At 34.8% G+C, this 14,280-nt stretch overlaps 1 protein-coding gene across 2 annotated transcripts; it reads right to left on the bottom strand.

The window, feature by feature from the left end:
• Positions 1-2,551: 2,551 nt before the first annotated feature.
• Positions 2,552-9,197, bottom strand: LOC127862696 (organic solute transporter subunit alpha-like). Of its 2 annotated transcripts, none has more exons than XM_052401948.1 (7): positions 8,771-9,197; positions 7,839-8,002; positions 7,298-7,371; positions 6,057-6,218; positions 3,998-4,109; positions 3,326-3,404; positions 2,552-2,756 (listed from the first exon to the last, which is right to left on the bottom strand). In XM_052401948.1, the coding sequence occupies exons 1-7, from the start codon at positions 8,817-8,819 to the stop codon at positions 2,593-2,595; spliced, it is 804 nt and encodes a 267-aa protein (XP_052257908.1). In that variant the 5' UTR covers positions 8,820-9,197; the 3' UTR covers positions 2,552-2,592. The 2 variants fall into 2 exon arrangements, with proteins under 2 accessions (XP_052257908.1, XP_052257907.1); XM_052401947.1 differs by having other exon boundaries at positions 3,326-3,575; positions 8,771-9,193.
• Positions 9,198-14,280: the final 5,083 nt, after the last annotated feature.

Here is a 14,280-nt window from a genome sequence, read left to right as displayed (position 1 = left end):
TCCATGTTTTGTTCAACAATAATTTGCCGACAATTATTTACCATGTTAAATGAGCTTTTGCACGTTATTAATGTACCACCTATATTATTAGATGTTCTTATTCCACATCAAAATCAAATCTCAAAACTTCGTTTTATTAACACACCGCTAAAACTAAACCGTAAATTTGGTGAGTGAACTGTTCATAGCAGACGTACTATGGTCATCATCATCATCATCATCATTATCATATATATATTATGAATTGAAATGTTTTGGTTGAAAAAATATAAATGAATAGACCTGTTAACGGGCTCATTGCATAAAAATAATTTAATTCTACGAAAAATAGCATAATTTGGAGGAGGCGACCCACTAATTGTTACTGATGGAATCGACATAAAACAAGGATTTCCTGTTGTATTGTTCCTTGCAATTTGAAAAAAAGCAAGACCATTATGCATTATAGTAGTATAATATTTATTTTGCAAAACCTGTAACTTTTGAATCCGGATAAAATATCGCAGTAAACTTACAATTTGGAAAATACAAATTTTAGTAATTGTTATGTAAACCGTAGGGAAAGATATAGGATCATAAAATGACCAGGATTCTGTTAAAGGGTGGCGGGATGACAATTCTGACGAGACTGGTTATATTTTCAAACTATTTGCTAAAAACGATTATTTTCGTAGCCTGACACCTGAATTCGTTTTTTTTAATTAATCTTTTTATTTGCAATATGATATTTGAATAATTGAATTTTTAAAGGATAACACGTTACGCGTTAACCAATCCAGAAGAGAAGGGGGCGCAAAAAGGTGAGGGGCGAAACAGCTTGCTATTTCAATCCTCATCAGTCAATATAACAGTTGGTACAAAAATAAATGCTTAACCTGGCACAACATATTACCGCAATTCAGTATGTTTCATAGTTTTCACTAGTCAGACTTCTAAAATACACTTATTTTCTTTTGACAATTACTGATAAATCGTTTAAGTTTTAGGCATAATTTGCACGCTTGAATTGTGTTCAATATTCACGGATTTGCTCATGCAAGTGTTCCACCAAATAAATGACAGTGTAACATTAATAGTAATTTTGAGGGATATACTTTTATTTAATTAATCCGGTTTCAGCATGGAAACTTGTATATTCATCATAAATCAATTTATGGATAGCATATTTATCATAAATTAAAGCAGCGATCTACATGTATGTCACCACATCCCAGTCAGATTAAAAGACCTTGGGGAATTACAAAAATTCAAGTAAATTCGTATAGTGGCATACCAAATCAAATTAAACTAGGCTATGTGAAGATGATTCAAAGTAAAATAATTGATCATCAGATCAATTAAAAACGGATTTATTTCTGTAAATATATAACATTTTCAACAAAAAAGTAATTAAGATTGACAAATGGTATCGTTTGCTGCAATGCATCTTGTAATGCATATGTTTAAAAATAAATACACATTTTCCCTCTAGGCTAGTGGAAGTGAAATCCTTCAGAAAACTTCTAGCTGTTAATGGTACTTTAATGTATTCTTGCAGGTCAGTGTCAAGTAAATGTTGACCAGCTGTTTGTAAAAGAAAAGAGTTTTATTTCATATGTGCCTTGTAATAGAAGAAGAATGACATGGCTGTTACACATAACTCAAGCACAAGGTTTACGTAACTCTAGATAAAAGGTTTTATGCACGCTTACTAGAATGTGTATACATTTTATCAAAAGTTACTGTCCATATCGTTTGACAATATTGACTGACTGAGAGAGTTTGTTTGTAACCGATCAAAAGTGTATATATCGGATAAATCAATGGCCATTATTCCATAGTAAACACAGTGGTCGTTTATGCAAACACCCATAGTGAAACCTTTAAATTGTTTAGTACAGAGATCTGCTAAAAAGTCATTTTAACAATAACGTTCAACAATAGCGTGAACGTGTGTAAAATGCATTAAGGATGCTGCTGAATTGGGCGAGTGTCTATACTCATATTGTACATTCTCATATTTTTACTAGACGCCTTAGCAACACATTCAGTACGATTATTACGATATCCTAATTTCAACCAGAAAAACAACATTACATATCAAGTCGGTTTCTGTTAATGGCATTATATTAGTCAAGTTGAGCACAAGAAAACGGAATCTCATTGTCTTTCTCATGTGTGAATCGATAGCGAATCCAACGTTATTGAACGCAGCCCTGTCTTAACATAACAATTTTAGTTCCTATATGAAAGCAAATTGTAGAGAATTTAAGTATTGACAATCAAATTAAAATGTTATGTCTTGTAATCAATATATTTCGGTTTATTATTGTAATGTATGCATTGATGCCACGATATTGAATACAGAAAAAGTGAACATTAGTTTAACTCTCATCGACTAAAAGTGTATATTCGTGTGGTTTAATTTGACATTATGTTATACTAGTATGCTGCACACAGCATCGGACATTTTGCAGTGGAAATGAACAGTTTTATAACGGTCCGCTTGTTAGTTGACTACAGAGCAAGACCGTGCAGTGAGTAGGAAAAAATGTAATATAAAAACATGATGTCATTTGACCCCATTAAACTGTTTTATTTTTCTTTAAATAATCATAAATAAGTTGCAGCCATGTTAGTATCATGGTATAACTCATTTGGTTCGTTTTCTGTTGTTCCTGGGTCGAGTATGTGTTTGGTTGGCACAATGCGGTAGCCTCTATGAGCTATCAAGCACAGTATAAAGCTTTCCAACACCAGCAGTAAATTGTTGAAATCTGAAACCAAACATAACATTAGCTATAACTTGTATATTTCGCAAGTGTAACTACAAGTATCCAACAGTGTGGTCCAAAAAGTGTTTTTCCCTCTAAAGCGTCATTATTCTACTGTATTTCTTTATAAATGACTATTCATGTCCTGATTGGCTGAAATCATACGTACATGTGTGAATAAAAATAACCTCATACGATCGCAAAACTTAAGAACTGAACGAATGAGGTGTCATAGTGTTAACCGGTATACACTTTAGCCAACTATGAATGATATTAATCCAGAATAGAAATGTATCGAATAGTTACAGACATTAACACAAGTTATCTAAAATGTTGGTAAAATACTAGTCATAAACTTCCTGAAGTCACACATATCACACTAAAACAATTAAGTGATATCATTTTATGGAATATATTCAGCTTTTACAGAACCAAACATCTAAATGTGGCACTCGTTCGGTGAGTTTGACATAACTTCATTTAGTTCTGGTTGTTTTCAATGAAAATAAATATTGAGCCCCTTCTTTTCACATATTTCGGTTTTTTCCAAATGAAACAAGTACACTACTTACTGCTTGCCCTTAGTCTTGGACCAAACGAGTTAAGGCACGCGGGGATATCGAGTTCCGCTAGAATGTTGAACACCAAGTTCTGCAAGACGTCGAGAATAATGACCGATATAAAAGGTACGAACTTGAGGACAATGCAGAAGTGAGACAAGTGTAACAGCGAGGCTCTGAAGATAACGCTTAGGGCATACTTGGACGTAATCGTGCTAATGGCAGACAGAAGTGAGATGTATATGGTGGGATTCTTGAAGTCCTGAAACATCGACAAAAAATTGATTGTTTCCGGTACAGTATCCATAATAGTGTTATCAGTTATTAATTGTTGTTTGTACAGTGCCAGTATATTATCTTCTTGTTGTTTTTGGTATTTGTTGTTGTATTTGATGTTGTTATTAATCAAAACAAAATTAATGTTGCATTTGCTACCTTGTTCCTAGTGTACATCCAAAATAACACAAATAGACGAACATTAATAACCAACACGAACAACAGTTTAAGAAACCATTTCAAAACATAATCAATGCATGAAAATAGACCAATAGACTAATCAATATGAAAAATGGAGACAAGATTTAAGGGACTATACAATTTAACACAATTAGATAACGTAAAGCAAAGGAGCATGCTGAGTTGGAGACTACATAAATAAGGCAAATACAAGTATAACGGTCTCACCTTTGCTGTTTCGGTGCGTTTGTCCGTCCTGAATACAGCTTCGATCAAGAGTAGGAAGGGGCGGACAAACATAAACTGCATCGCAAGGAGCTCGAACGTGCGGAAAGATTTCCTTCAAAATTATATTGAATCTATAATTAACCTAGCATGTGGTTTGATCTATGATACTTATCAATAAGGCAATAATGACAATAATTCACGTTGTTTTATCATGGTTATTGAGTGGAATGTAACAGTTTAAGCAGATCACGTGTGAGTTTAACTCTCTGCTACTCTGTTTAAATTAATTTAATAATGATCAAAGCCCCATAAACACTCAAATCAACGAATAGTTCGTACTATATTTCGTAAAATAAAATTACCTTATAAAAAATTAGTGTCCTTTATAGCAATAGCCAAAATGTCAACGCTAGATGTGGTATGGTATAATAGATTTAACAAGATTCAAAATGCTCGTTTTAATTTTGTGTACTCATTTGACTTTCCCGCGACGATATCCGAACATTTACGAGCGAACGCTAAAACTGGCTTTGACAGCGACAGAGAACTACGTCGAGCTTCAGAGTCTGCCGCAAGCCGATCTCGCGTTCGCAGAAATCCCATAGAGAAGGCAATTTATCGAAATGCGAAAAATAAGTCGATCGTTGGATACGTAGACTGCAAACGACCGGTATACCGTAACTCGATTGGTTCTTCGATTTCTCTGTATGTTTTGAGATTGTACTGATTGTTATAGACCCTTATGGAATGAAACACATTCATTTGAACCTGTGTTAACCAATCTGAAAATCACCTCAGTCTCGCAGCACCTACAATTTTCACAGTCTTAATATTTCCAAGCTATATAGTCAGAATTGGTACTCTTAGAGAACAAAGTAGCCTTAGATTTGGTGTTATTGTACCCTACCGGTTTCACCGGAGGGGACTTATAGTTTGCGCTCTGTCTGTCTGTCTGTCTGTCGGTCGGTCGGTCGGTCGGTCGGTCGGTCGGTCGGTCGGTCGGTCGGTCGGTCGGTCGGTCGGTCGGTCGGTCGGTCGGTCGGTCGGTCGGTCTGTCTGTCTGTCTGTCTGTCTGTCTGTCTGTCTGTCTGTCTGTCTGTCTGTCTGTCTGTCTGTCTGTCTGTCTGTCTGTCTGTCTGTCTGTCTGTCTGTCTGTCTGTCTGTCTGTCTGTCTGTCTGTCTGTCTGTCTGTCTGTCTGTCTGTCTGTCTGTCTGTTATGTCTGTCTGTCTGTCAGTCAGTCTGTCAGTCTGTCAGTCTGTCAGTCTGTCAGTCTGTCAGTCTGTCAGTCAGTCAGTCACACTTTTCTGGATCCTGCGATAACTTTAAAAATTCTTAATATTTTTTCATGAAACTTGAAACATGGATAGATGGCAATATGGACATTATGCACGTCATTTCATTTTGTTTCTACGTCAAAAATTATGGTTGCTATGGCAACAAATAGACTAGAAATACTGCTGAAAATGGTGGCTTTCTGGATCCTGCGATAACTTTAAAAGTTCTTAATATTTTTTCATGAAACTTGAAACATGGAAAGATGGCAATATGGACATTATGCACGTCATTTCATTGTGTTCTTACGTAAAAAATTCTGGTTGCTTTGGCAACGAATAAAAAATAAAATTTTGACAATGGTGGAATTTCTGACAATGGTGGAGCCGGTAGGGGACTATATTGCTTGGCAATAGTCTTGTTTACTAATATAGTATACATGGAAAGAATGTTTTTAGCTTATCGAATAAAACAATCTTTTGCAGAGTATCAACAATACAATGTTATGTTTTTCTAGTGTAATGGTATCGTTTAATATACTAACTCTTAAATTTCGATCTTCAATTAAGTACGTTATTTTTTTTATTGGGGGGGGGGGGGATAAAATAATCTGGCCATTTTCAAATCTTTTCAAAATCATTGAGTTTTATCATATCAACTATAACTATATTATTATCTATTGGTACATAAAAGGAGCGAGCTTTTTTAAAGCCACAAATTTCATGTTTTTATCTAAGTTGAGAAGACCCCGATAAACACTAGTATGCTTCTTTAGCCACACTTACTTTGTCATGTTAATTGGTTTAAATAAACAACGAAGGCCGCGGTAGCATAACTTTGGGACGATGCTGATCTTGCATTTAGCCAGAATGCTTATCATCATCTCTCTTCCGCCAAACAAACTGATGGTCATCGAAATGTAAGCGTAGATACACACTGCAATATAGCTGTAAAAGGAACGGATGCTCTTATATATTTCGCCCCAATGATAAGTATGCAATATACCTTATTTGAAACTCAACATATTTATAAAAATAAATTTTTCTTGTAATGCACATTTGTAACATAAATATTCGCCTATTAAAAATAATAAAGGTCACTTCAGTTTTAAAAAATGACAATTTATAACTTTTTTGGATTAAGATAATTTTAAGTGCACCACATGTTGTTTGAACTGCGTTCCGATTGTTATTATTGGATATAGTACAGCGTATCACAGTCGTTTATTATATAATTAGATAATCGAATGAGTACATGTACTTAAATGTAAATGGTCTTGTATATAAAATACAAAAATGACTACCAATCTTTATGAAATAGCATACATGGTATTCTATCTATACCGTAAGAATATGCTAGTATGAATTTTAATACGGCACTAAGCTGTTTTCTGTTAGATAATTATAAAATAAAATTATGCCCGCTGTTGAACAATAAATAATAGTTGGTTGTAATATCATATATATTTACTGTTAATACATCAAAATAAATTTTAGATAATAAGAACGACGAAAAAACACTATTTAAACAAGGGCTGTTTGTAAAACACGCATGCCCCCATATGGGCTGTCAGTTGTAGTGACAGCTTTTGTGTGAATACGTCAGAAATCATTTTACTGCTTCAGGTCACTGTGACCTTGACCTTTGACCAAGTTACCTGAAAATCAATAGGGGTCATCGGCCAGTCATGATCAATGTACCTATGAAGTTTCATGATCCTTAGCCTAAGCGTTCTCGAGTTATCATCCGGAAACCATTTTACTGTTTCGAGTCACTGTGACCTTGACCTTTGACCTAGTGACCTAAAAATCAATAAGCGTCATCCGCCAGTCATGATCAATGTACCTATTAAGTTTCCTGATCCTACGCCAAAGCATTCTTGAGTTATCATCCGGAAACCTTTGGTAGACGGACCGACTGACGGACGGACCGACATGTGCCAAACAATATACCTCCTCTTCTTCGAAGGGGAGCATAAAAATGGTAAAATTTGTATTGTTATAAGATAGAAACTATTGTAACCTACCACGAAGACAGAAGATTCATAAGCACGTTGCTAGTTGGAACAAAAACTGAGACCATTCGAGTCGTGCATATTACCTAAACATATAAATGTTTATCTGCATAACGATATATATATTTAACCTAAACATATAAATGTTAAGCTTAATAATGAGACATCGTTCATTAAATCATGTAAGCATTATTTGCACAATGATGTAATTGCTTCCGCTTAATTATTCTACCATGTATTCATATTATATATTCTCAATAATAATATAGTTTATATCTAAACAAAAAAAATATATTCATAAAAGCAAATGTGATTATCATTGGATATATTGGTATATTCAATATAACAAATCTTTTCGAAATCCCTTATTCACAATATTTTCATACCAGTGTTTATCAAGATTCTTTCAAATACTTAAAAGCTTAATATATATAATTCTTTGCACACACAAATGCTTTATCAGAAAACAGTCCAGGTTGTTAAAACTTAAATCTTACACTTTCTTGTCTTTTTCATACAGCTTTTGTTAAGCAACAACGTATACATGCCGTACCGGAAATAGTCCCAGAAGAACCAACATCATTCGTCCAGTCGAGACGTTGTCATAGTAATGTTTTCGAATAAATACGATTTCCTCGACGAATATCGCCAGGCATATCACCATAAGCATACTTCCAATGCAGAGACCAATAACAAGTACAATGTCAGAAGACACATCTGGAAATATGGAAAACGCAATCATTGCTCGGTACTTTGCCGTGTATTTAAAAGTAGTTTGTTTCTTCACGATTGAAATATATGGTATTTTAGAATTGCATATAGACGCAGTTTTCTTTTCACATTGTCACATATTAACATAAACTTGTGTGTGTAACATGAAAAATGTAACACGATACTTTTCGAAAGAAAATTTAAGTCTGTTTATGATATAAATAGAAAACTGGAATATGCCCGTAGCCTATTCTGGCTTTCAGGGACGATTTCCATACTGACTGACCGTGCTTTAACCTTGATATCCTATGAAATGTAATGCCTTAGGTTTAAAGAAAGCGCAAAATGTTAATGCTGAAACGCTGGCTACGCTAACCCAATAGTTTTAACAAATGTATGGATATCAATACAAAAATAGCAATAACTGCATGATATAAAACGTAGCAATGCACATAATGTGAGATAAAAAATACTTGTTAACTGTAAGATCACAGCCTTAAAGTAAACACCCTCTGACTTAAGGAACACGCATGCAATCTATTAATTTGGAGAGTTGAGGTTAAACTGCTCAACATTCGGTTATCATCTTTGCAAAAAAAATGCTGCATTCATATCATTTTCAATTTGCCTAATGCGGTAGTGGGATTGTCGTCATACGAGTCTAGCGGGAAATGTCTCCAACATTATATTTGCTATGGATAAACGTAAATTAAATAAAACCTTCACGCTTAAAAAAAATACATACTCAGCCAGGACATTGTGCATTTAACGTACCTGGATAGTACACATCTGTTGAAGGGTATTCGTTGGAACAATTAGTCATTATAGATATTTAAACAGTGTTAGTATGTATATATGTATACATATTCCATAACGGTATTCCAAAATCCGTTATATTATTAAGGCAAGCTTTCACTTAAGTCAAACACATTGATGAGAACATTAATAATAAACAAGCATATCATATTGCAGCTACAGAATTATCCACATCTTGTTCTGCACGTTTTGTCCATATGGCCTATTTTTGGTATACACTAAACCGCAGAAAGCACAACTGCCTGTGTTCATATTAAGAGAAGGTACTTAATTTATACTTCAATCGTTTAACGTTAAAATGATGAGGGCGGACCGCTCAACAACCGTTAACAGGCAATTACAATGTGAAGCGTACGTAAGACATACGAAACTGATTATAGCTATCACTAATGATACAGTGTGCTGTATTTTAACCTGCTGTTATATGCACGGTTGTGCAATACTGATAGTACCCATCGATCAAAATAATGATTACCGTGATGCACTATATGTCCACCCAGCAAACGTTTCATACGTTTAAGCGAGTATAGACGATTTTAATAATGATAGTTTATTTTCGCCATCTTAAACCAATACATGAATAAGAACGTGAGAAAAAAAAACAAGATCGTATTAACTCGTTTAGGAAAAGGTCAACTATAATGGACCAGACTCCGATTTCAGTGTACACTAAAATAATGTGAACATTTGTTTAATCCTAAAAATGGTTGTTAACCAAATAGTGTTAAAATCGTCCATGTGTTTGTACATTTAATTGGTGTGTTCACAGACTCACTTTTCCGATTTAATTAATACAGCATACATGTACATGTGACCCAGAATGCGAAGTCACGCTCGGGAACAAACTTATTGGAATATTTCACACAAAGTCTAGATTTGAATTTTCGTGTCAATCAAACAATCTATAATACGCAAGAAACGGTAGTATGTTCATAGTAGCTTTAAAGAATACGAGAGCGTGGTTTTTAATTCGGACGGAAATTACCTCATACAAATGACACATTAAACCTCAGAAACGTTACCAGGAGATCATTCTTGGTCATCTTGATAAGTCTTTTATTTGAAGATATTGTAAAGTTATCTTTGCACACAGAATAAAACTACCTCACAAACACCAAACACAAACCACAAATCAATGATTAAAAACTTCAGTCACCGCCTTTGCGCGCTCAATTCAACGCATCTCGGGTTTAAACCGGTTGATGGCTAGCCTAACCACACACTTATCTATTGGAGGAATTCTGCACCAAGAATTCTAAGCAAGAATATTTCAAAAACACGTACGTGTAAATAAATATTAACCTTATTGCATTGCAATTAAAATTCAAAAGTAATACATATAATATAAATTCGAAATAATTACAACTTAATCATTCAATAGTAAATAAACACTAGAGCAACAGTATTATAACTTGTTGGTGCAGTTGAAATAAAATAAATACAGTATCAGATAAATAAAGTTTATAAGATTTCATAACCTTTTATCACATAATACGATAGTTTTCGCCTTGACTGGATTTTAGAAGAGACGAAAAAATTAACAAGACATATCGTAAAAGCGGAAGGTGTCGTCCTTGATTAGCCCGTGCATACTTACATGCATTCAACGCAGTTTCCCCAGAGCGCGGCGCAACGGAATTTAATAGCGTTTTTTAGCATCAATAAACCTGTTCAACAAAAAGATTTCATATTTAAAAAGAAATAGAATCCGAGCATAAGTGCATCCATACAATGGTATGTACTCGTTGAAAAGGTGGACAGGGAAACTCTATAAGCCCAGTCCCCCCATTCCCCAAACCCAACATCTATGAAACGGCTTGTGATTGTCATGATTATTGATATAAATCTTTCAATAGTATTTTTGATTATTAGATAAGTGATTTATAACACAGATCTTGAACGACGTACTATATGTGCATTTTTGTGGATGCACCGGAATTTCCATGTAGATAGTTTATTATTGAAACAGACAAAACATGTGGGTGCGTTTTATATATCATAACCATTTTGCTTCATAATTGTATAATTACTGATAGCGCAAATATATAAAAAAAAAATGTGGACTCATTATAACGATTTTATAGTGTCCCCAAATTGAAAAAACATTACCGGTGACTCAGTTTCACTATATAATGGGTATTATATAACATGGATGACGTTATGATAATATGTCATATTTACTATATGTGTGAACTGCATAAAACACAATTCATGCATATTCAAAAACAGATAAGAATTGTGGCTTATTTTAAGTTATTTGCATGTATTGTTTTCCCTTAAAATCTGAAACCGGTAGATATTTGTAACGTTTAATTGTGTATTAGTTTCAGTTTTCTAGCAAAGATTTTGTACGGAACTCCGGACTTTGCGTTTAGTTTTGTATTATAAAACAAAACGAGTTTAAAACTACATTAAATTATGCTTTAAGGAATGGTATCATATTAGGAAAAACATTACTTTGCCCACAAAGGCGTATTTTCCATATATATCTTATTATGTTTTTAAGCGCTCTGGGCTGGCAAAGAAAGACCTACCTTTATTTATTTAAAGCCACAGACTGTGCTTAAGTTTAAGTATCACATACACAAATTCATTAAGTACAAAAACGGAATAAACATGAATTGGTCCCTGATATAAATGATATTCTGGAAGACAATACTGATGACTAGGTAATCGTGAGGCGTCACTAGGCCGAGCTACAGACGAACTTAAGGTTAATAATGCAGTCTTGGCACATCATACAAAAATAGGCATTTTAACGTCAGTTTTAGTTTTAATTTTCGAAACCTGTATTCTCTTGGAATGTTTATTTCATAAACAAGAAATATCAACTTACGTTGAATTATATCACAACTTCAACAACAAACGATTTGAATATGTGGTTGAACTCATATATATGTTTAAAGGACTTTCAGCTGTTTTTTTGAATGTCATAATTAAACTCTATATCAATTTTAAAACATGGCACTGAACTAACTATAACTTTCTGATAAAACATCTGTGAAACGAAGGTAGGTTCTTATAAGAATATGATACATGTGATCGAAATCTACAAAAATCACGAGTGGGAAATACGACTGAGAAGCGACAGACGTCATCAAGTGAAGGAAAGATAACTCAACACGTTATACAACTAGAGGAAACACACACTTTAACTGTGTACAAGTCATGATCATTCCCCAAGAAAGCTAGACTACTCTGAGATCAGCAAAACTCTTGAAAAGCCCACCACTATGGCAAGCGGTTCGACGCATAATCCCAAGAAACTAGGTTTCTCATGAGAACCTAGGTTCTCACAATGAGAACCTAGGTTCTCAGAATGAGAACCTAGGTTCTCATGAGAACCTAGGTTTTCAAATGAGAACCTTGGTTCTCATGAGAACCTAGGTTTTCAAATGAGAACCTAGGTTCTTGTGAAAACCTAGGATACCAAACGAGAACTTAAGTTCTCAGAATGAGAACCTAGGTTCTCATGAGAACCTAGGTTCTCATGAGAACCTAAGTTCTATGTGTCTATGAGAACCTAGGTTCTCATGAAAAACCTAGTTTCTCATGAGAACCTAGGTTCTCAAGCGTAAACCAAGGTTTTCAAATGAGAACCTAGGTTCTCATGAGAAACCTGGTTTCTTGGGATTTCATAAACCTTGGTTCTCATGAGAACCTAGGTTCTCATGAGAACCTAGGTTCTCGTGAGAAACCTGGTTTCTTGGGATTTCATAAACCTAGGTTCTCATGAGAACCTAGGTTCTCATGAGAAACCTAGTTTCTTGGGATTATGCGTCGAACCGCTTGTAATAATTAACCTCCAGTTGTCTCCCATTGCTTGGTACACGCTGGCGGCATATGTGTAAAATGAATAGAAATAGGCGTGAAACCGTGAATGTTTCTCCCCAAGAGCATTTTCTGAACAATGTTATGACAATGCTCAGTAATATTCTACGAAACTTATCTGTTGAATATTTGTGACAACAGGCATTAGCCGTCGGTGACCGCTTCTTGTTCATGTTTCCGTGCATGGGTGTTCTTGAGGAATGAAATTAGTAAAGTAATCGGTCGACATTGGTCTGAACACGTTAATAAAAAATTGAACTGTTTATGAAATACATCTTTAATTGTAAATATTATTTTGAGACTCAAAATTCAGATCAATCGTTACATAATACATTGTTACAGCATTGAATGAGTTTCAAATATTCAGTTTCCTTGTTCGGGCCTCAAACGACTGTACGGTACAGTTTTCTATTTTAAGTATGTCTGTGACCTACATGTAGGAAGCAATCATTATGGTATAAAGTTTTATCTCTATTGATTATGTGTAATAATGTATTACTCAATCGTAAGATATCGGCAACATTGCAAGAAAAACTTATGCGCTAAAGACTTTGCAAACATATTTCAATAACTTGAGATATCTGCAAAAATAAAGTTCTTAACGGCGTGTTTTCATTCTGTCCAGCCCGTGTGTAATCATATGTGAACCCCATTGATCCTGCGCCCTGAATAATGTGTCCCGTATTCCAAACGAGCAAGTTTACGCCGTCCGACGCGTAATTCTGAAAACCTAGAGATCTGAAAACCTAGGTTCTCAGAGAACCTAGGTTCTCAGAGAACCTAGGTTTTCAAAGAACCTAGGTTCTCATGAGAACCTAGGTTCTATGAGAACCTTGGTTCTCATAATGAGAACCTAGGTTCTCAAGAGAACCTAGGTTCTCTGAAAACCTAGGTTCTCAGAGAACCTAGGTTCTCAGAGAACCTATGGTTCCCAAATGAAAACCACGGATATGGCAAGCAGTTAGACGCATAATCCCAAGAAACTAGGTTTCTCATGAGAACCTAGGTTCTCATTCTGAGAACCTAGGTTCTCATGAAAACCTAGGTTTTCAAATGAGAACCTAGGTTCTCATGAGAACCTAGGTTTTCACATAAGAACCTAGGTTCTCATGAAAACCTAGGTTCTCATTTGAAAACTTGGGTTCTTGACGTCATGTGCAATCTTCAAGCGAGAACCTAGGTTCTCATTCTGAGAACCTAGGTTCTCATTTTGAGAACCTAGGTTCTCATGAGAAACCTAGTTTCTTGGGATTATGCGTCGAACCGCTTGCCATACCCCACACCATGTAGCAAGTGCAAAAAAAAAATTGTTCTCATCTAAGAATCGGTTTTATAATCATTTAAGAAATCAAGATGTATGATACAATTACAAGGCAGTGATAAACTGCAATACCTGAAGTCACATAAGTCGCGATCTTAAAGAACCCTATCCGGCAGATAGGCTAGACTTGAGCTGGAAATTATCCATGAGCAATATATTAGAAACCGTATTCTCTTCGTATAGAAATACGCAGAAAATAAAATATGATTGTTGATTGTCATATTCATGTAATGGTTTTCTTTGGTGATTGATATTTGTGGTTTTTCAACAATCGATTACATATTATATTCCGTTCCCACATCAAAATCAAGTCACA

The sequence above is a fragment of the Dreissena polymorpha genome, chromosome 16, assembly GCF_020536995.1.
Source record: "Dreissena polymorpha isolate Duluth1 chromosome 16, UMN_Dpol_1.0, whole genome shotgun sequence".
Lineage (NCBI taxonomy): Eukaryota > Metazoa > Mollusca > Bivalvia > Myida > Dreissenidae > Dreissena > Dreissena polymorpha.
This window is presented reverse-complemented; position numbering and strand designations above follow the sequence as displayed.

What these genes read in the sequence shown, in the direction of transcription:
- LOC127862696 (XM_052401947.1), bottom strand. Translation starts at nt 8,819, where the DNA reads ATGACTAATTGTTCCAACGAATACCCTTCAACAGATGTGTACTATCCA. An exon ending in AACAGATGTGTACTATCCAG is followed by an intron (nt 8,003 to 8,770) that starts GTACGTTAAATG and finishes CCATATTTCCAG; the next exon opens with ATGTGTCTTCTGACATTGTA. An exon ending in TTCTTCTGGGACTATTTCCG is followed by an intron (nt 7,372 to 7,838) that starts GTACGGCATGTA and finishes TTATATGTTTAG; the next exon opens with GTAATATGCACGACTCGAAT.